The 22136-nt window shown below is 31.4% G+C and overlaps 2 protein-coding genes and 1 pseudogene across 2 annotated transcripts; all 3 read left to right on the top strand.

Annotated features, from left to right (window-relative positions):
- Positions 1 to 12217: 12217 nt before the first annotated feature.
- On the top strand, positions 12218 to 13624 carry LOC123011107. Its single transcript, XM_044408399.1, has 2 exons — positions 12218 to 13041; positions 13094 to 13624. Exons 1-2 carry the CDS (start codon positions 12262 to 12264, stop codon positions 13541 to 13543), a joined length of 1230 nt encoding a protein of 409 aa, XP_044264334.1. The 5' UTR covers positions 12218 to 12261; the 3' UTR covers positions 13544 to 13624.
- A 1295-nt stretch (positions 13625 to 14919) lies between these two features.
- On the top strand, positions 14920 to 16536 carry LOC123011829 (annotated as a pseudogene).
- A 3496-nt stretch (positions 16537 to 20032) lies between these two features.
- Positions 20033 to 22104, top strand: LOC123010952. The gene is made up of 2 exons (XM_044408167.1): positions 20033 to 20933; positions 20982 to 22104. Exons 1-2 carry the CDS (start codon positions 20145 to 20147, stop codon positions 21423 to 21425), a joined length of 1233 nt encoding a protein of 410 aa, XP_044264102.1. The 5' UTR covers positions 20033 to 20144; the 3' UTR covers positions 21426 to 22104.
- Positions 22105 to 22136: the final 32 nt, after the last annotated feature.

The raw sequence follows: 22136 nt of genomic DNA, 5'->3' as shown, positions 1-22136 counted from the left end.
CAAAGTTTTTCTTAGTTCTCACACTCCACACAGTGCTTTCATGCTCAGGAGCGGATGAGATACTACTACACAGTGAAAAAATTCCCAGCGGCCCTATCCAGCTCTATTTGATACTGGGGGCCAGTTTCATTAGTGCTGCTGTTGTCAACAAATTTTATTTATACACAGAAATAAGTTTTTGTTAAGGCGGTTTAGTCGTTCTTATTTTTCAAAATACGAATTCATATTGTGGTGCCGTTATAACACAGGGTGTGTCAGAACTCGCGCCACAGAGAAAAATTTTAAGTAAGCTATAGAGCAAGAGCCTGTGGTCGCCAGACCTTCGTCATTTTATAAAAGTTGAAAATTTGTCAGCGCATACTTCCAACACAGGTAAGAACGATTAAGTTTGGGTAATCGTGGCTTTAACTTAAATTTATCAAATAAGAAAGCGTAATTTTTCTATTTTTCTTCGGAATAATACCGTGCGATCAAAAAAAAATAAATTAGAGTAGGCGGTGATTAAAGTCCTTCAGATGGCGATACTGATTTTAGACATCAAATGTCAGCGAAAACTTTGACAAGTTTGCGTTTTATTCATTTTGAGTGAAATAATGTTCACTTTAGAGCTGAAAATTATTTTTATTGTTGCAAGTTATTCCAAAAATTCTGTACAAGACGAAAAGGTAAATGGTCATTTTTACTTTCAGTTTGTGTGGAAAATTTGCAGCCCAGATTTCTAGCCAATGTGTTGCCAACTGTAGAATTTAATCAACGCCTACTCTAATTTTTTTTTGATCGCACGGTATTAGAGATCACCTCATCAGTGTCAGACACCCTTAAACCTTAATAAATTGTAACTGTACTTACAGTGATGGACAGTGAATTTCGTCCACCCAATTTCCTTGACAGAATAAAAGTGTAAATTAGTCTTTTCCTAACCTTGTTTCAGAATTTTGATTAACGTTTGTCATGTTGACAGAAGGTTCGATAATTCTTGCTACTTTTTACCTTTATCTTTTGAAATGGTACTCCTTGGTATGCCCAAAAGTATAGAGACACGTCCTTGAGACATACCTTCTTATACCAGAGAGATAATTTTTATTTTATTAAACGCACTTACTGCTGGAATGTTCGAAGTTGATTAAATTTGACAATACGTATTTGAATGTCAGTCAACCTGACAATAAAGCACAAACTACAGTGAATTTTTGTGAATTCATAGAAATTGGGTGGACGAAATTCACTGTCCATCACTGTACGTTATAGTTTAAAAGCTGAATTTTATACATGTTACTTGGGTAACTATGAGAAGATGTTTTTTCAGTAGCCAGACAGCTTCGACAGTGCTAAGTGCAGTTTATAAAATAAATGTGATTCAGTTTTGACAAAGTATCATCATTGGAGGCCTACAGCTACCCTATATTTTTGTCTGGCCGGGGGTTAGAACTGTCAAAACTGTCTGGGTACTGAGAAAACATCTTCTAATAGTTACTCAAGTAACATCTATAAAATTCAGCTTTTACACTGTAACGTAAGTACAGTTACAATTTATTAAGGTTTGGGTGTCTGACAAGAGGTTGCCCGATATTAAGTATCTGGCAATAGATGAGGTGATGTCTAATATTATTCCGAAGAAAATATACAAAAATTACGTTTTTTTATTTGATAAATTTAAGTTGGTATTTTTTACTTCTTTGCTACCTGGTATCTTCCAAAGCCACAAACTTCATACTTACCCATCGTTCCTACCTGTGTTAGTACAGAGTGGTTATAAATGATTTTCATCTAGCCAGCTGTGAATTTCCCATGTAAAAGAAAAAATGCCGCTTTACGAAAATAGAGGTACCTACTTGTTTTAACTCAAAATCAAAAAATCGCCGTTTACTAAGCGTCCACTTCTAAAATAGATTTCAATTATAAACTTGATTTCTTCTAAAGTATAGGTACATCATTATCAGTTATTATTGGAAATTAGTTGAAACAATAAAAGTTCAATTAACAACAATTTATAATTAATTAATAAGTGACACTAATGACAGAACTAGAGTTTTCAAAAAAGTAGAGTGGCACAAATAAAGTTACATGCAAAAAAATTCCAAAGCTGGCTAAATGAAAATCATTTATAACCACTCTGTAGTATGCGCTAACCGTGGAGAGAGAAACAATTGGACAGAGCGCAAGGATGGTAGACGTAAAGGATTGCTCAGGCTCACGAATCTGTCAGCCGGCGTCACGTGGTCCATAGACATGCTGTGACGTCACAACTGGTCTTTAATCGCGTCAAATACATGGGAGTTAATAGAAGCAAATACCAAATAATGCAAATAAAAGTGAATTATGACTTTAATTTGTTAAAATCGCTTTTGAATTTATAATGAAATTATTGTAGTTATAATTTGAGGTAATACAAAATAGAATTTTCTGTTTATTTGTGTCCAAAAATTGAGTAAATCTGTTTTCTAATCGGGACATTAAGAATAGGAACAATTTTTTTATTTTTTATATTGACGGGTATTCTTTACGTTTTAAAATGCTCAAACAAAAATGATTTAATAAATAAATTGCCATTGAAATTTTTTGGTCACAAAGTCGTGAAAATATCAATAATATTCCTAGGTATACATACAAAATAGAAACGGGTTTTATTTTTGACAATTTTAAATGCAATAAATTTTGTTGATAAATAATAATACAAAATCTAATAATGGCTAATAGGTAAAAAAATGTAAAACAAAATAAATCATTTTTATAATAACTTTAAGACTTTAAAGAAGAAAGAAATGAGCAAAACTAAACGACACAATATAAATTTTATTTCTTCAAATAAAAACATTTGGTAGCTGCACTAAACTTGAATTTTGAAACCAGCGTAGGTACAATCAAAATTCAGATAAATGATATCCCAAAAATTAAACAAAGATTAAATTAATAATATTTGCTTTCTCTATTTGTCCACATGACTTAGAGATTATAAAAATTATACAATAGTAAAAAAATAATTTTGTAATTCTAAAATTATTGAAAAATAAAGAGATCACATAAATTAAAAATCAATTAACAATTTTATAACACCCCACGTTTATAATTTTAATACAAACAATACAGAATTTCTGGGGGTTACAAGATCAAAAATATGCTTGGGAAATTATACTGAAACACATTGTATCTGGTGTAATGTTAGTGATGCAAGTTTATAAAATATGTATCTACTTATAATACATTCATTTCTGTTTTAGATCAGAATCGGCTATGGAAATTTGGCGACTGTAGCTGTATGACAATAAAATAGCTTACTCTAGTCTAAACCAAAAATGAATGCATATAATAATTTGTTCCTTAGATCACGTTGATAATCATTGTTTGTGAAATGGAGCAAATTGAGCTATGAATCGAGTTGAACTTATTAGCTCGTCTGCACCTGTTGGCCCGTTCCTTTCTCATCGTTGATGAGACCATATTGTTGCCGATAGAAAAAGATAAAAAATGAGATTGTCACCCATTTGTTTTGGTTTTATTTGGCTGCTGTTACAACCATATACAGCATACCATCTACCAGGCATATAGTGACGATATATGCAGTACCTATTTAAAATTATTGGAATTACTTTAAATATACTAAAATTTGCATTATTTCGTACTACAATTTTCTTTTGTATGATCTTAATATGCTCTAATATCATTAAAACACCAAAAAACACGAAGCACAGCTGATGTAAACAAACAATGTGGGCCAGTTGTGACGTCACGCAATGTGGTGGGGATGATGAAATACAGCTAACATTGCAGCATAGGACCTGAGCAATCCTCTGTGTCTACCATCCTTGGACAGAGCGTGCCCTATACCGGCCATGTTAGATTTTTTGGTTAGCGCTGACAAATTTTCAACTTTTATAAAATGACGAAGGTCTGGCGACCGCGGTCTCTTAGACTATTAAGATACCAAAAATGTTTAAAAAATTCTATCTGTCAAAAAGTTTTGACATTTGATACTTTTTAGATCTATTCGATGATCTTGTATAAGTTTTTTTTATAATTATTTAGAAAAGATGAAAAATTTTGCCAATAAAAGCCATAAATAACATTAAACAGAGTTACAATTTAGGATACAGCTTCCTTGTTTCCTCTTCTCTTCTTTGCCTTTAGCAAAAAAACTTGGAAAATTATTTTTTCAACAGAAATAAATAGAGTCAAAGTGCAAAGTTTCATGTCTTTAAAACTTTTTAAATAATTTTTTTTCCATGTTCCTGGTATCGTACCTAACAGGGCATTTTTTGCCGGGGCGCGAGTTCTGGCGCACCCTACATAACATCTAACTTGCCCTGCCCAGTGCAATGTCTTTTAGTTACCAATAAGATCGGTCGCTAAGGCACGATTTAAACTATAAAATAATTGTATACTCGTGAAGGTAATTTTTGTATATGACACTGTCCTAATGACAATTTCTGACACGTCTAAGAGATTTGGGCCTTTGTTCAGCAGCTTCATATTTGATCAAAAAACTTTCGATAATTATTATATGTAGGTATTTTTAATAAAAATTTATTTGCAAGTTTAGATTAACTACTGTGTTCTAAATTGAATATGGTTTCATTTTTCATTGACTATGTTGTGGGTGGGGCAAGGTCGAAGTTAAAACGACACGTTAGAGCCGAATAATAAAATTATTACCTTGAGATCAAATAAATAAAGTGATCGGTGAAGTAAAAACAAATTTATACAGTGAGTCCCCGGATAGGTGAAACGACTGTTGTAAAAGATAAAAAAAAATGATTAAAACTTTTTATTTTTGGGGTTCAGTTCTACTTCGTTAAACACTAATTTGTAATGTAATTTTAGTTTCGAAAAATCAAGTTTGCTTTGAAAATTTTCAAAAAACTGATTTGTAAAGTAAAGTCTTTTATGCGGCAAATACGACAAAAAGTTGTTAAGAAAAGTTGTTTAGAATCAACATCTAGGCTCCTATACCAAATTTCAAAATCGTCGGCCAACTATGGTTTTTTTATTTTTTTATGTTTATTAATTCACAGATCAAATAATTTCATTTTTAACAGTTCTTTATTAAGAATAAAAAAATTACATTTACATTATTAGTACTAAATAGATTTCTGACGTTTCTGTTAATAAAATGCAATTATCTTTATTTGCCACATAAAAGACATTTTACACTACAAAAAAAAATAGGTTTTTTGAAAATTTCCAAGGCATCATTAATTATTCAAATCTAAAATTATGTTAGAAATTAGTCTTTAACCAAGCAGGGCTGCACTCCAAAAAATTTAAATTTAAATCAATCTCTTTTTCTTTCATATGTATAAGAGTCGTTACACCTATCCGGGGACACACTGTACATACATAAATTGTTCTACCTAAGAAATGTTTATTTTTTGTAAACGTGTAAAGTGGTAAGCAAAAGATTGCCAGAGCACTTAAAAGCGGAATATTTTATCTTATCTAGCAAATGCCGTCGGTCCATCCTTGTAAAAACTTATCTCCTCTGAGAGACTAGCAACAAAAAGCAAGTTCCTAAATCTATCAACATGCTTGTATGTACATACTGCGGTAGGATATTCCTGACATGATAACACCCTCCATATTTTACAGTTTCAAAACTAATACCAGTCGGAATTTCATAGAAGCAAAATTTAAATAAGTCGAAATTCACGTTAAAAATTTTACATTCCACTTTGTTACAGACAAAAAAAATCAATTGAGTCAATCTTTTGTAGTTATTTCAGGTAAATTTAAATAAATTTGTTTTATAAAATATTACCTTAGAGGCAAAATTTAACAAACAGAAAAATGAAAATGTATTTTTTTATTATAGTTTGGGCTTTAAAGTAAAGATTTTGTCGGCCTCTGGACTGAGTTTAAGTGAGGTTTCTACTTCGAATTGTGGTCAATAAATGGTGCGATGGGAACAAAACTTTTGGCAGTTTATATGATTTTCATTTATTCGAACTAAATTAAATTTAATGCCAAAACTTTAATCTACACAAAGTGGGTTGTCCTAATAGCTTGATAACGTGTCATTGATCACAAATGTCGTTCAAAGTAGAGTCATATTAGATTTATGATTGTAATTTAAGACTGTAACAATGAAACATCCCAAGTTGCAAGACTTATGGAAACAAAAACAGAATTCAAAGTGATTCTGTTATCCTAGTGCAGGTTTTTGAGTAAAAAATATGTGTCATTAATTAAATTTTGATACAATAGATGTTTTCGAATTTTGAAAATTAGTATGTTTAAACTTGTATCTCTAACTTCGAAATTATTCAAAATTAGTTCCAACTAACTTTTCATTATATTCTTTAAGGCATCAGATAACATTCCTTCCCAAATGGTCTGTGAAAAATTCCACCTGCCGAAAAGTTGAGTAAAACGAATTAACACTTCTTTTGACATCGAAAATGATTAGCTAGGTAAGGCGATTTCTTTACAATTTCCCAAAAATAAATTACATTCTTATTTCAAAAACTTATTAATTGAACTAAACTTGATCAGACTTACTTATGTGTCTAATTGCAGTGAAAATCAACGCTGTCTAAATAAATCCATCTGCAATACAATTTTCTTAGTCTTTGTTTGTTATTGATTTAAATATCTGCCGCTCTAAGTGAAGCTGTCTACCTTCTTTATTTTAGCATTTTACTCTCGGTCGGTCACAAAAGACTCGACACAAACATGTGCAAACTTAATAGTAAATACAGAGAATTGTAAAAAGAAAGTCAACTCTCTCTCTTATATTCAATAAAAATGTCTGCACAATTCTTTGCAAAAGCTTCTTTGCACATTTGAATTTGCAGATTTAAGAATTATTGAATATTTCCAGATTCCGGAAAGAATAGATTCGGAGAGTCAAGTACGTATTCCCCGAAAAGGAGACGTGGTTTGTTTAGTGTCTTGGAAAAAGCCAGCGCAAGGGAAAGTGGCAACAACAATGCGTCGACAGAGGGACATTTGTTTGAGCTGTGGAGAATCATTTGAGTTTCCTGTTGATAACGAGGGTATATGCACTGTAAACGGTAAATGACAGCGGATGTGTTCCTGCACTCACGATTTTGCCACTGAAATGTCAGTTGTTGACACCTGTCTCTAAATTATGTTTACTTGTGAAAATCGATATTGTTCTCATAAGTGTTTCTAGAGTTCAGATATTCTATAATGTATTATAAAACAGGGTATATTTTTTTCAAAACTTCATCTATCAAGGTCAGAAATTGTCAAATCTGTGATTTAAAAATAATGCATGTATGTATTTCTAAAATATCAATAGATAAATTCATGTGAATTGTAAATATTTTTTATTATACCTGCATCATAATCCTAAATTAAAACACGCTGCAGCATGCGTAATTTGGCCTTTATAGCACGCTGAAATTTTAAAGTTGTCTAGGTAACAAAAAATAGTGAAATGTCTGGACCAATTACAACGTGAAAAAATGTGCTTAACGTAAACTAGTAACCGTCTCTACGAAAACGATTCACAAACAACCTTTCATAATTTTATTGTGTAAATTCACATTTTTTCAATGCTCATGAAAGATAGTAAATGGGCAGGTATAATAAAAAATAGCGTATAACAGTCGTTTATAAGCGCCTTTAAAACACTTACGACGTTAAAATCACTCCGCTGACGCGTCGTTCTCTTAAACCCGTCGTGCGTATTTTAAAGGCTTGCTTATAAACTAGTATTATAATATACTATTATGTACTTATGTAATGTTTTTGTATTTCATATAAAACGTTGTTATAATTGTGCAATAAAACAAAGTCTGTTAATACTAGTAAGTACCAATTTAATTTAAACACTTTTTTGTAAAGTTTTTTCAATAAAGTCAGAGAAAACAGTAACTAAATAAGTGTTTTTAATGTTAATTAAAATTAAAAATTAATAAAAAATATTCATCAGACTTATTGTTAGGTATTACTTATTACGATAGTATAACTCTAATCACTATTTCAATAAATCAAACTCACGAATGTACAATTCACCACTTAAATCTCATACAACCTCATTTTGACATCATGTCAAATTTTATCAATAATGTTTGTTGTAAAACAAACTTTGATATAAAAAATATGAAATTTTATTGGGATTTCGAAAGAATGGTCGCTAGAATATTGTAATAAATTGTTGTCTTCTTCTCTAGAAGAAATTCTGGTCAAGCCTGTGCCTTGTTTTCTGATTATGGTTCCCTTATTTTGCTACCGTTTCTTGACGTTCAGTACAGCAGCTTTATTTATGTGCAATTCTGCTGTTTGTCTAATATTTACTAAGTTTCCATGAGGTATTGACTTCGAATTGAAAGCGGTATTGGGACTGAGTCCGTGTGTGTTTCCATGAAGTAGTTTGGAATCTATTTCTCTTGAAAAAAAAAAGCAAAACTAAACCGAAATGACTTCACACGACAACGAAAGCTTTTCAACGTCAACTTTTTGACACAAGCCCGGCAAAGTAAGTTGGATTCAGTACGATACTGTTTCCATGTATAAAATTGTACTTTCAATCCGGATACAATCCCAGAATTTGCCGTATCGACCTTGAGATTCAAATCGATTTCAATACCGATTTTAAAGTGTTTCTATGGCAGTATTAAATCTCTAAACCGTTTTCAATTCGAATTCAATTCTTCAATTCCTCATAGAAACGTAGTATACAGGGTGCGTCAGAACTCGCGCCCCAGAGAAAATTTTCAAGTAAGATAAGATACCAGGAACATGGAAAAAATGTTAAAAAAATCTATCTGTCAAAAAATTTTGACATTTATTTTTTGACATTTGACATTTTTTATGTCTATTTAATGATACTGATGATATCGTATTGTTTTTTTACAATTATTTAGTAAAGGTACAAAAATTTTGTCAATAAAAGCCACAAATAAACGAGTTGCAATTTAGGATACAGCTTCCTTGTTTCCTCTTTTAATAGCCTATAGCAAAAAAACTAGGAAAAGTATTTTTCCAACAGAAATAAATTGAGTCAAAGTGCAAACTTTAAACCCTCATAACTTCGAAATTTTTATAAATAAATTTTTTTTAACATTTTTTCCATTTTTCTCTGGGGGGCGAGTTCTGGCGCACCTATGTGTATCCGCTATAATTCGTGTTTTATCAGCTTGCGAAAGTTTTCTTGCAAGCTGTGATAATTAATTTCCCAAATTAAATAATTAATTTCTCAAAAATAATTTAATAAACCTCACTTTGACAAATTAAAGTATAAATTACAACAAAACATAAATTTAAATGACATTTTGTACGAGATTTATGTGGCCAAAACTGTACATCTTATTCCTTGCGAATACCTACGTGTAAAATGTATTGTATAACAAATTTAAATAAAATGTTTAATAAATAATTGTCTACTTATTTTTGTCATTGTTAAAACAATTACTAAGTTTACTGAGAGTTTCGAAGTATAATAGACTTCAAAAAAATTTTATTTTTTCTAATAACTACAATGTTCAATGAATTTATCCTCATACCTATTACACAACAAAAAACATTGATTTCATTTTTCCAATATTGCTGCTTTGCGTAACCCAAACTGGGTTTTTACGGATAACTCTAATTTAAATTTAGCAATATTAAAAAACTGTTTAAAATTCTGAGCGTTAAATGCCTAGTAGGTACGAGCAAGACTTTTAAGTACATACATATCCGATACGAATTTTTGCAATTACAAAAATAGTTGTGCGGTTTTATCAAATCACCGTTTAAAAACTTTCCAAAACTGTCTTTTTGTAAAATTACCTAAATGTACTTATTTTTATTTTCAAAACTATAGAATTTTGGCGAATTTACTTCTCGAAAGATATTCGCGATAAAACAATTTGAAACGCTTCGTATTACTCAAAAATGATTATAAACCTTGACGTATTCAGGGTGTTCGTTTTTCGAGATCCACCATGGGGATTTCAGTTATTATAAGAGAAACGAAGTCGATTAAATTAGGACAAAGTTGCGCATTTTTATGCTGAACAATAATCTGAAAGAAAATTTAATGTTTTATTTTTAGTTTTTGAATTATTTGAAAAAAAAAACGGAAATTTGTAATTTTCGTTTTTATTTTTTCAAGCAAAAACTAAAATACCTAGACGTTTTTAACTAGAATGTTCTTAAGGCACTTTTTTTACAAGGAATCTAAATCTGTCGTCGTATTTTCCAAGGCGCTCTTGATATCAGAGTTACAACACTCAACTTTGGATTTTCTTATAGACGCCATATTTCATCTGTATTTTTGAAAAGTCTTTTTGTTCCTGATTACAACGATGTATCACACGATAAACCCAAGCGATTTTGAAAACCCAGCCACTGCATTCCTGATACATTCAGGATCTACAGGATGATTCTTAGATAGACCGACAAAATTTTATCTTTGGTAGTATCAAATGAGAATATGCTGGAAAAAATATTTAAAAAATTCTTTGTTTCAAAGTTCATCAAATAAAATTTATTAAAGTTATTTTCGAAGTAAAGCGTACGCCACTGATGTGTTAGCACAGGTAATGGAAACCATGGCATTAACGTACTTGATCATTGCAACAATTCATAAACGCCGTAAGTGGCACGGATCAAGGGGGTTTTGCCCCTAAAAGGTAAAAAGGGTTTGTCTCCATTTATCCTTAGTAAGCTGAGATAAAATTTTGTCGGTCTATTTAAGAATCATCCTGTATATTATTACATTCCGTAGGAATACGTTCTTTCAGCTCTTCTAAATTTTGCATTAGAACATTAGTATAAATTTTTATTTTTAAATACTCCCAAAGAAAAAAATCGTTAGGTGCCAAGTCTAGCGATCGTGGGGGCTATGCGATGGGACTATATCTCTCGTTTCACTTTGGTGTACATGGTATCATAAATGGTATTACCTTTTTAAAGCTGCGCTTTAAGACAAACTTGACACAAAATTTTAGTTTTGAATATTTTAATATCTACCCGTAGTACCCTCTAAAAGCTTGAAATGTTGGTCGCCTACCTATGAAATTGACCCGTTTTTTTTAACTGTATACATAGGGCTATTTCGATATTTTATAAAAGTTGAAAATTTGTCAGCGCATACTACCAAAACAGGTAGGAACGATGGATAAGTATGAAGTTTGGGTCATCGTGGCTTTGGGAGGTAACAGGTAGCAAAGAAGTAAAAAATACCAATACGCTCTATTAGTGTGACGTCAGCAAGGTACGTGACTGTACCTTTGAAGCTAAACAAATAAAAGTTTATTTCTTGAATCCTGGACATGTAGGGAGATTGTTACTAAGGAAATAGTTGCTATGAAAAATGTGTGTCGTTTCGTAATGGTTTTAACAATTGTAGTCAACATTTCTGTAATTTAATATGTTCTAACCTCACTTTCTGTGTACGTCAAAAATATGTGTACAGCATTGCCAAAATGTTGCAAACGACAGGAGTGGATAGGTCGTACCAAAACAAAACAAAATAAAAAATATTAACATTCACATAATGTGTATTTGGCTGAGAATATAAATTATTATTGGTTTACAAGTAAATATAAATATCTAGTAAAAAAAATCTAGTATCAATTTGGTACTCTAGTGTCACAACTGGCAACACTGTATGTTTAGCTTCAGTACAGTCGCGTCTGTGACGTCACCTCTAATAGCCCGTATTTAAATTTATCAAATAATAAAGCTTAATTTTTTTATATTTTCTTCGGAATAATATTAGAAGTCACCTCATTCATTGCCAGACACTTAATATCGTGGCAACCCTTTGTCAGACGCCCTTAAACTTTAATAATTTGTAACTGTACTTACGTTATAGTGTACGTATAAAAGCTGAATTTTATACATGTTACTTGGGTAACTATTAGAACTCTGTATACGATTACTGTTATATCTCTGGTAGTAGAGGCGCTCGAGATTTGTTATGTCTATCTGATTGTATACTAAATTTAATCAAGCGTGTATATTTTGTTGCCTGCATCCTACTTCTATAATATTCAAAACAAACAATTTATCTTGCCGAAACAGACTCGTACATACATGAGCTTTGACCCTCCAACGATATGAATATTTTAAATAAGCCTAACGTCTTTTAATATACTTTAATAAAATTATTCGCTGTAGCATAACTTGGACTAGATCTAAGTCAGTTATTTTTAAATTACAGTAATTACCTCTCCGATGATGGTACTCATCATCGACAAATCAAAATTTGTTAAAGCGAAGGCTAAAAAGTGGGAGTGATAGTAATAATGATTTGTCGTCAGTTATTGCATCAGTACTAATCAATCTTTAGTAGAAACATCAACAAAAATGAGTGCTTCGTTATCTGATGAACAAATAAAACTTGTGAAAATAGTAGCTGAGAGTCAAGGCTTTAAAGATTATAAAATTGATGTTCAGGCAGGATCTTTGAAAGGAGATGGCTATATGGGAATCATCAACAGGGTTAAAATCTGGAATAACAGCAAATATGTTAATGTAGTGATTAAATCAGCACTTTGTGGGAAACATGTAAGAGAACAAGTTCCTATTAGGAAAGCCTACGAGAGAGAAATTTATATGTACACAACAGTTTTCCCCGAGTTTGAGAAACTTTTATACGAGAGGAACATCACGAACGGTTTCAAGGAGATTGCAAAGTGTTATGGAAGTTTTCTCAAAGAAAATGAAGAATGTCTCATTTTAGAAAATCTTAAAGAAATTGACTACCGACTGTGGGATCGTACAGTACCAATGAATGCAGATCATGTCGCTTTAGGGTTTGCCACTTACGGCAAATTTCACGGAACTGGTCTAGCTTTGAAATACCTCAAACCGGAAAAATACGAAGAAATTAGCAAAAACCTAAAACACATTTTTTACAATGAAGTAGAAACACCAGAAGAGAAAGCGAGATTTGAAGAGAGATCGAAAACCATTTTTGGAAACGGATTCAAGGCAGTTGCAGGAAATGAACAAGCCACGCAAGCCCTCACTCGGTTCACCCAACAATGCGAAAAGTTCTTTGGAGAAGATGTAAAAAAAATCGATAAATATTCAACAATTTTACATGGAGATTGTTGGTGCAACAACATGATGTACAAATATACGGTAAAACAAATTCTATTTTTGAGAAATTTTTCAAAAGCCACTGTTTTTTTAGGATAAGGCAAATACAGACAAACCTACGGATATATGTCTCTTAGACTGGCAAGTCGCCTACATTGGATCCCCAATGTTTGACCTCGCCTATTTTTTCTGTGCTAACAGTTCAAAGGAGGTTTTATACAACATCGAGGAATTATTAAAAATTTACTATGAAAACTTATCGTCTACGATTCAAGAGGCGGGATTAAACCCCGATGAAGTTTTCTCGTATGATGAATTGAAGTATCAATGGAAATTCTATGCGAGATACGGCCTGTTTATGGCACTGTTTGTAATGAGAGTTATTTTGAGTAAAGCCGATGAAGTTCCAGATTTAAGCAAAGGTGCTGAAGAGGGAAAAGATATTTTGCAATCAGTCAGTTTGTCAAGTGCTTCAAATAATGAAGAGATTAATAAACGTATTACGGATATTGTGATTTTTATGGATGAATTTGATTATTTGTGATTTTTTTTATTACTCTTTTTGTGAAATACAGTATTATATAAATGTACAAATAAAAATTTCATTATAAATAAATTATATTTTACGCAACCTAATTTGTTTGTTTAAAATGTATTTGCCCCCTCCCTCGTCTTCTCTACGTTTGTAATGATGAGTGACCCTGAGGGCCACTAAATCAAGATTCACCAGTCCGTAAAATTTCCCAAGCTCTCATTTAGCAAACAGTGACTTCACATTTTCAACTAAGAACATAAATTTATGTTTATAACGACTTATTTTCATAGATATTTGTTTTAGTTGTTTGAAAATCACGCCTATGGATAAATGTTTTAATTACTCGAGCTATTGTAAGTAAGTAACATAATTTTTATTATTAATGGTTTTTAGCCTTTAGCAAAACGCACTGGTTGCCTATTCCTGCGAAATTAATTTGCCGAAGTCTGTTTATCACATAAAGAAGAGATCAAAGCTAGGCTTAACTGTGTTTTGTGTGAATGAGGGATATATAAGAAGACTATTACCCGAAGAAATTTTCACATCTTCTTATTCATCGTTGTCATCTTGTTTTTAGTTATTGGCACTGCATCTTGCTATTGCAATAAACGTAGTATCGAGCGATCAAGAAAATTTGTCTTTGCATCCGAGAACGTATGTCTAACTTCACGTTAAACGTCAATTAAAATGACAAGTCGTAAGGTAAAACGGCGAAATGGGCTGAAATTAGTCGCCGACGTATAATAATACGAGTAGGACCGTTCTTTTTTGAAGGTAAATTATAAATTTAGTTCTTATAATTATCATCTTTTTGATCATGCCATTTTACCTTTCGACTTGTCATTTTACTTGACATTTTACAGACATACGTTTTCGGATTTAGAATGACTCGATTACAAATTTTCTTGATCGCTCGATCTTGCATTGCTTGTAACTAAAATTAAACTCGTAAGTAAGAAGATCATATTGAAATGGTGAAAAATGCTGATAAGCAACAAAACATTGAAGAGGTTGATGCTGGATAACACTTTATGCAAGTAAAATATAACGAAGAGTTGTTTAAAAAACGAGTTCGTGATATTTTGTTGCACATGTACGAAATGGATGCATTATGAAGTGAAAAATATGAAGTATATATTTTACGTCTTTTAAAAAAACAAAATATGAATAAATATAAATAACAAAACAGTTATAATCGACGAAAAAAATAACAATCAACGATGTTATCAAAGTAGCATCCACTGATCAAAAACTTGGAACAGCGACATGTATACCATAGGCATATAACAACATTATATTCTATTCTGAAATTCTCCTTGCTTTTACTGAACAATAGATAACAGCACAAAATAATATTCAATAACATCCCAAAACTTGTCAGAGAAATGGTCGCTGTAACAAACACCACAAAAACGTCCTACTTTTTCTATACCGAAGGTTCTAGAGAATTATTTGATAAATTAAAAACTTTCTTAAATATTTATTATCTATAGTATACTTATATTTAGTAAAATTAGCAATTAATGATCCGGAGAAGCTTTTACCTAGGAGAGTAGTTAGAGAAGACTGAAAAAAATATTCGCAATTTGGAATGTTAATGATATTTTTTTAATTCAAATTAAAGTGATGAATAAAGAAAAAACAGTCACATTATCCCACTCGACAGGCCAAAAGAATTACAATAAACCACTGAGTGCAAAAGTAAACGATGATGTTTCTAATATAAGAATTTTAATTTTTTTAGTACGCATGAATAAGATTGGAGCTTTGTAACAGTAAAAAATAAGGCGATTTCTATTAAAAAACCATTTTATTCTGTTAATCAAAAAGTTCAAGAAAATTATTTACATTGCTGGCATTACTTGCATTTATACAATAAGTGTTCCAAAAATTTGGCAAAATATACAAAATCATTCCTTTTCGACAATAGGTGAATCAGCTGATAATATTTTAGCTTTAAAAGTAAACTTATCTCTATTTATTTCCATTAAGTTTCACTTTAGTAGAGTGGTAAACAATTAACAATGAGTGCACCTAGCAATTTTGAGCAACAACTCATTTCTAAATTTTAATGCAAACAAATGTGATGGATTTTTGGGTGAATTCTACAAAGTTTCAATAACAAACAATGAAACTAACCTCATTCACCATTTGGCGGTAAAGAGAGCTCCAACAGAAACCGAAAGAAACAAAGACAACATAGAAGAAGTCTATAGAAACGAAATTTTATTCTACACTGAAATATACCCGGCTTTCCAACAACTTGAAAAAGAGCACCACATTTCTGAAGCTTTTGACTCCATTTCGGAATTTGTAACGTGTTGCAAAAACCCGGGCAAGAGGTTTTGGTTTTTAGAGTCATCACTAAAGCGGGATTTGAAATGCGAGAAAAAGATTTACTACTTGATGACCAACATACGAAATGGATTTTCAAGACTTATGGACATTTTCACGCAATTTCATTTTGTATAAAAGAACAGGATTTTGAAAAGTCTGAGAAATTGACAAAGTCTCTGCAAAATATTTGGATGGTGTTTGCTAAACAAGCAACGTTCCGTGGATTGCTTGCAAAAATTGCAGAAAAAGTATCTGAAAGTTTAGATCCAAAAGAAGATTCTGAAGTTTTAAAAAAAGTTTCAAAAGTATAAAAATAATTGTGCCGAAAATTTTGAAAAGAGTGGACATTATGAAGGAAATTATTCTGGAATTATTCATGGAGATTGTTGGTCTAATAACATGATGTTCAAATATCAGGTACATATTTAGTTTTATTTCTGGGACAAACAATGATTAAAATCTATTTTTTAGGATTCAACAAAATTGAAACTAATTGATATAAATTTATTAGATTTTCAAATGATTGCAAGTGGTACTCCTATCTATGATTTATCATACTTTTTTTATACGGGGGTTCAAAAAATTTATTTGATAAACTTGAAGAGTATTTGATTTTTTTTATTTTTTACAAGGGTCATTTCATCTATCTGGGACCCACTGTATAAAAGTACTAGTGGAAAGTAATTACTTTAATAAAACATTTTAAAAGATACCACGACTGCGGCTCGTACAGATAAATGTGATAAAAGATTACACGTTTCAAGAAATCCACGTAATCGACCTAATAGGTACACTTTAAAATATGTTAGTGCGAAAGTTGCTATCTAAAGATTTCTACAATGAATTCCTCAAATCGAACAACGAAAGAAGACTTGAACAAGTAATTGAAAATTTTCGTACAAAAAAAGTTCTTAACAACCACAACGTCGAAACTAAGAAAAAGTTGAACAATTACATGAGCGATCTAACATTTGCTGAAATTTCTAAAACTAAAACCAATAAAGATAAAAAGTATAACTTAGTGATAAAATGTGGGAAGAAGAGTAGGTACTGAATTGAGAAAAATTATCCCAATACAAGCAGCCTTTGTTCACGGAGACTGCAGGAATAACAATTCCATGTTTAAATATGAAGTTTTTTTTAAATATTAATAAAGCCTTTGTAGTTTTCTCAGAAAAATAGGGAGCGATCCGATCAAAATGTTTCTCTGTGAAGAATTGTTAAATTAGTATAAGAATTTCTTGTTGTTTGAGTCATGATGCCAAACATTATTAAGGCTCCAGACCCCCTGAAAGCTGGCGTATACCTATTACATGTACGTTTATTTCATTGTTATTAGCCGCAAATTTAGACTTGAAGAGTTTCTTGATGTTTGTAGTGTTTCTTTAAAGGTAAATAGAGACCAGAATAATATTTCTGTTTTAAATAAATTAATAGATATACAAGAACGAAGTGTAAGATTTAGCCGAAGTGGCAAAGACGGAAAAAGATTTTACCTCGGATTTTACTGAAGCTATCAAAACGTTGTTTAAAAACAAGAAAAAGCGAGATGACATTTTTTGCGCATGAGCGCTTTATTTGAGGTACGAGCGGTGAAGGAGTGCTTCGAGGTTTGTAGTGTTTGTACAGTTATTTTAGACGAATATTAGCGTTTTTTCTGATTAATAAAATTGATTGTTACCATAATGAATAATAGATGGCGCTTACTCTTACGCTTTTACCAATCAAAAAGCTACTCTTATAAGGCCGTTTCAAACTTTTGAAATGTTTTGCGGTAAGCAAATTTATGCAGAAAATGATAAGACAGCATTTTACTTTGTATTTGTAATAATAGAGAGTTTTTGCAAACCGTAAAAAAGTTTAACGTATTACGACAAATGGCCGTTGCTAAGAAATTAAAAAATAAGACGTTTTCGTAAACGTCTTTAAATTGACGGAATACGCCTTTTGCCCTTGAAAGACGTACACACGACAATTAAATGACGTTGTCGTTAAGGTTAGCGTTAAACTAAACGGTTTGCAAAAACTATTAAAGACACTACAAAAATTACAGATTACTCAACAAACTAACAAATCACTTTGCAGAAAAATATTGAAGTTATAAATTGTTCTAACCTACCTCGTGTTATGATTTCATGTTTTATTGCAGTTCTAATTTATTAGTATTTTGATAGTCCAGAATGAACCTAATAGAGCAAGAGCCCGCGGTCGCCAGACCGTCGTCATTTTATAAAAGTTGAAATTTGTGGATGAGGTGAAAAAAATTATGCGTTTTTATTTGATAAATTTAAGTTGATATTTTTTACTTCTTTGCTACCTGTTATCTCCCAAAGCCACGATGACCCAAACTTCATACTTGCCCATCGTTCCTACCTGTGTTGGTAGTATGCGCTGACAAATTTTCAACTTTTATAAAATGACGAGGGTCTGCGACTGCGGGCTCTTAGGCTATAAAATAAGCTCGGATTTTGGATAGTTTATAGCATTCATGTTTTAATTGATGTTTTAAGCACTTAACCTAAAAATAAAAAGTCTAAAAAGTGTCAATCGACTGCGATCGAAATCGGTAAACAGAAACGTTCCTTATAAGCGCAGCTTTTTGATTCATATGGCCTTGGCTTATACATAGACAATAAGTATAAAACATATAAAACGCCGACCCGACGCTATCTATACTGGCTTGTAGTAAGAGCAAAATAAGACACAGCCAACTTGATATTCTAGTTCTTTTATTTCTTTTAATTTAAAGTAATTTATTTATTGAATTAAAAGACCACACTTATTTTGAAGTTTCTATTTTCAATCTTTTTCGATACATTTAGATAGCATTTTTATTAATTTTATCAAATATTAAATCCGATAGCTCTAGTATCTCTATCGGTTAAAACTAAGTTTATGCCATGAGTAATCTTAAATATTATAAAATTAAGATAAGATTCACTTTAACCGCAAGGGTAGATAAAATGTATTACTAACCTGTAGTAACGGAGCAACACAATTGTGATTTTTGTGTCAAAAATTGGAATTTTCTTTGAAATTGTATTTTGTCTCTTAAACTTAAAGTCCTGCTATACAAGGTTATTCATAAATATAAAGCAATATTTGAATCTCAAAAATGAGCTATAAACTAATGTTAATTCAAATAATATCTCGTGTCCTATCTCTAGTGATAAGAATTTTACAGCCCTCGAAATGTGGGTATGGAAATTTGTTATTTTTTTTGTAACAACTTTCAAACTACTTGACCAAATATTGTAAAATTTGGAAAAGTTACTTCCAAGAACATACCTTTTAAACTAGTAGTCACGGAAACCGGATACATCTACTTAATTTCCGGTTCCAGCAGTTGCAGGTCATGTTTTCTGTGTTTTTTCGTCTTTTTGGCCTCTTAACATTATTTTTTTATTGCTCAAACCAAGAGAGTCATCAATTTTGAATAAAAAACACATAACCTTCAATACCCGAAAAATGGACCGTTTTAAAGATATTTTAATTTAAAGTGAGCACCGCACCGCATAACCTTGAAAGAAAAAAGTATGAATTTTGAATGAGTGATATCCACGGCAACAAATAAAGAGAAGGAAGAACAAAATTGATCCCAAAATTTATTAAAAGTAATTTTCTTGAAAACAAAACTAACGCCAGTTGACGTTATAAAATTAAAGAAAGAACTTTTTCTTCTTGCGAAGACCAATGAGAAAGACAAAATTTATTTGATTGCAAAGCAAGAAGGCACATGGTTTTGTGTTTACATCCACACCACTGCCAGTTGATGCTTTAGAGAACAAAAAAATATTTTGACAAATACATTGGAAGAAATTGCTTGCTTTGCTACGTTCGCGATTAACTGTTTCGGTTGCGAAATGTTATTTTGAAGGCGCTGAGTTCAAAAAATAAATTCTTCAATAATGAAAACATGTTTTAATTAAATTTCTCACGTCTGTGATACAACCCTAGGCAAAGCTTTATACTTTTCATTTCAAATGCGTGCTTCCTTCATTCCTCCTTGTGATCAAAACATTGTTTTATTACAAAAAAAAAAATTATAACAAAACATACACCTTGTGGGAAAAATCAACAATTTTTTATTTCAGCCAATACAATTTCGATAATTGTACAACAAAGAAAATTCACGATTGTATGTCCTTGTAATTTTTAATAATATTTTGCAATAAGCACTCATAAAAGGTCTTTAAAAATTTGTTATCAGAGATGATAATAGATTTTTACTCAAGTTTTAGCATCAGTTGAAAATTTCCTATCAAGTCAAACAATGAATTCTGCAAATCGTGCAACTAAAAGTGACATCGAGAAATGGCTGGAACATTTTTTAGTAAAAGAAAACGTGCAAAATTTCCATGTGAACATTTCCGGTAGTTCTGAAAAAGGTGACAATTATTTAGGAGATATAACTTTCGTTGAAATTTCTGGCAAAACTGAAACCGAAACTAAAAATTACAGCCTTGTAATAAAATGTGGCAAGAAGAGTTCGCAATTGAGAGACATTATACCGATCAGGAGTGTTTTCGAAAATGAAATTTATTTCTACACGAAAGTTCTACCGGTCTTTATGGAGTTTCAGCGGGAGAAAGGAGTTAAAGACCCTTTCAGTAATGTACCAAAGTGTTACGATGCTTTTATCATGGATGATATGGAAGTATTAATTCTGGAAAATGTTAAAAATGGAGGATTTTCTTTACACGATAGATGCAATAGTATGAATAAAGAGCACATTTTGGAAGTTGTTCAAACCTATGGAAAATTTCATGCAATTTCCTTTGCTTTGCGAGATCAAAAACCACAACTGTTTAAAAGTTTATCAAAGGAACTAAGAGATATTTTGAAACTCATGGAAGAATCTATGAAAGTGAACGAAGATATTAATCTTTATAAAGACATTATAACTCTTGCACGTGAAAGAAATGAACACGAAATTGTTGAAAAAACAGAACTTTTACATAAAAAATCAAAAAAATACAACGAGATAACCGACCCTACCGATCCCTTTGCTGTAATCCTTCACGGAGATTGCTGGAATAACAACTTTATGTTTAAATATAAAGTAATTCACTTTACTACCATGACTTAATCTAATTATTTCAATTTTCAGGATGACAAGAAAATGCAGTTAACTAAAGTATGTCTTTTGGACTTTCAAATAAGCAGATTAGCGTCGCCCGTTTACGATTTGTCTTATTTTCTATTTACATGTCTTTCAAAGGAAGACACCGAACGATTTGATGAATTCGTGGGTGCGTACTACGAGAGTTTATCGAATTTTCTTAAAGAGTTGGGAAGTGATCCGGAGAAAGTCTTTCCTTATGAGGAGTTAATGAATCAATGGAAGAGATTCGCATTGTTTGGACTGGTGATGTTGCCGGCAATTGCTAGAATATGTGTGTCAGAACAAGACGAAGTGAGCGATTTGGCGGAAGTAGCAGAGTCCGATCAGGATATCACTGAAACTTTTACAAAAACGGTGAAAAATCGAAACAAGTATGCCGAGAGGACTCTCCCGATAATGAAACTTGCAATTAAAAAAGGGTTTATATAAAACACAAATAATTATATTAAAATAAAAAGTATTGCGTTTTGTTTGCCTTTTAACGAGAACAATATTTTAGCACTAAATTCAATGTAAACAGAGAGCAGTGATATAAATTTAGTCTAAAATAATTAATATGTATATACCGCTAGGAATTTTAGAAATAGAGTGGGTAACAACTTTTTTTATTTGTAAATAATTTTGTCCAAAAAATGCTCTAAAAAACTTTTAATTAAACGTAAACGTAAATTAAATAAACCACAAAGTAATCAACAATGAATAAATCTGTTGGCAATCCTAACTTTATTTTTTAAAGAAAACCACTGGAGTACACTGCTTCTAATTAACAACAATTTGTGGTTCTAGCTCAAGAGTGGCTCGTACAAGAGAGTAGGTACTCAGTATTTGTCAAGCAAAACAGTATTCGGTTACAGTGTTACAAATTATTAACAAAAATATTTTCAAATCTTGCCAACTTAAACAGTTCTAAATGATCACGCTATATTTCCATTTTTCAGATTTTAAAGCAATTACTTACTTATCTTTATTGTAGGTCCTTTTTTCATCGCTTTGGTCGCTGTTTTACCTTTTTGCCTGCTTTACTTTTTTGTGTTCCTTTTTTTTAATATATTTATTGATAGTGTATATAGCTCTGTTACTTTGTACCTACTTTTTGTTATTCAACTAATTTCTTGTTAGATTAATATGTAATTATGTTTA

The sequence above is a fragment of the Tribolium madens genome, unplaced genomic scaffold (assembly GCF_015345945.1).
Source record: "Tribolium madens isolate multiple individuals breed KSU strain unplaced genomic scaffold, Tmad_KSU_1.1 Scaffold_91;HRSCAF=231;Tcas5.2_LG7, whole genome shotgun sequence".
Taxonomy (NCBI): Eukaryota; Metazoa; Arthropoda; class Insecta; order Coleoptera; family Tenebrionidae; genus Tribolium; species Tribolium madens.
This window is presented reverse-complemented; position numbering and strand designations above follow the sequence as displayed.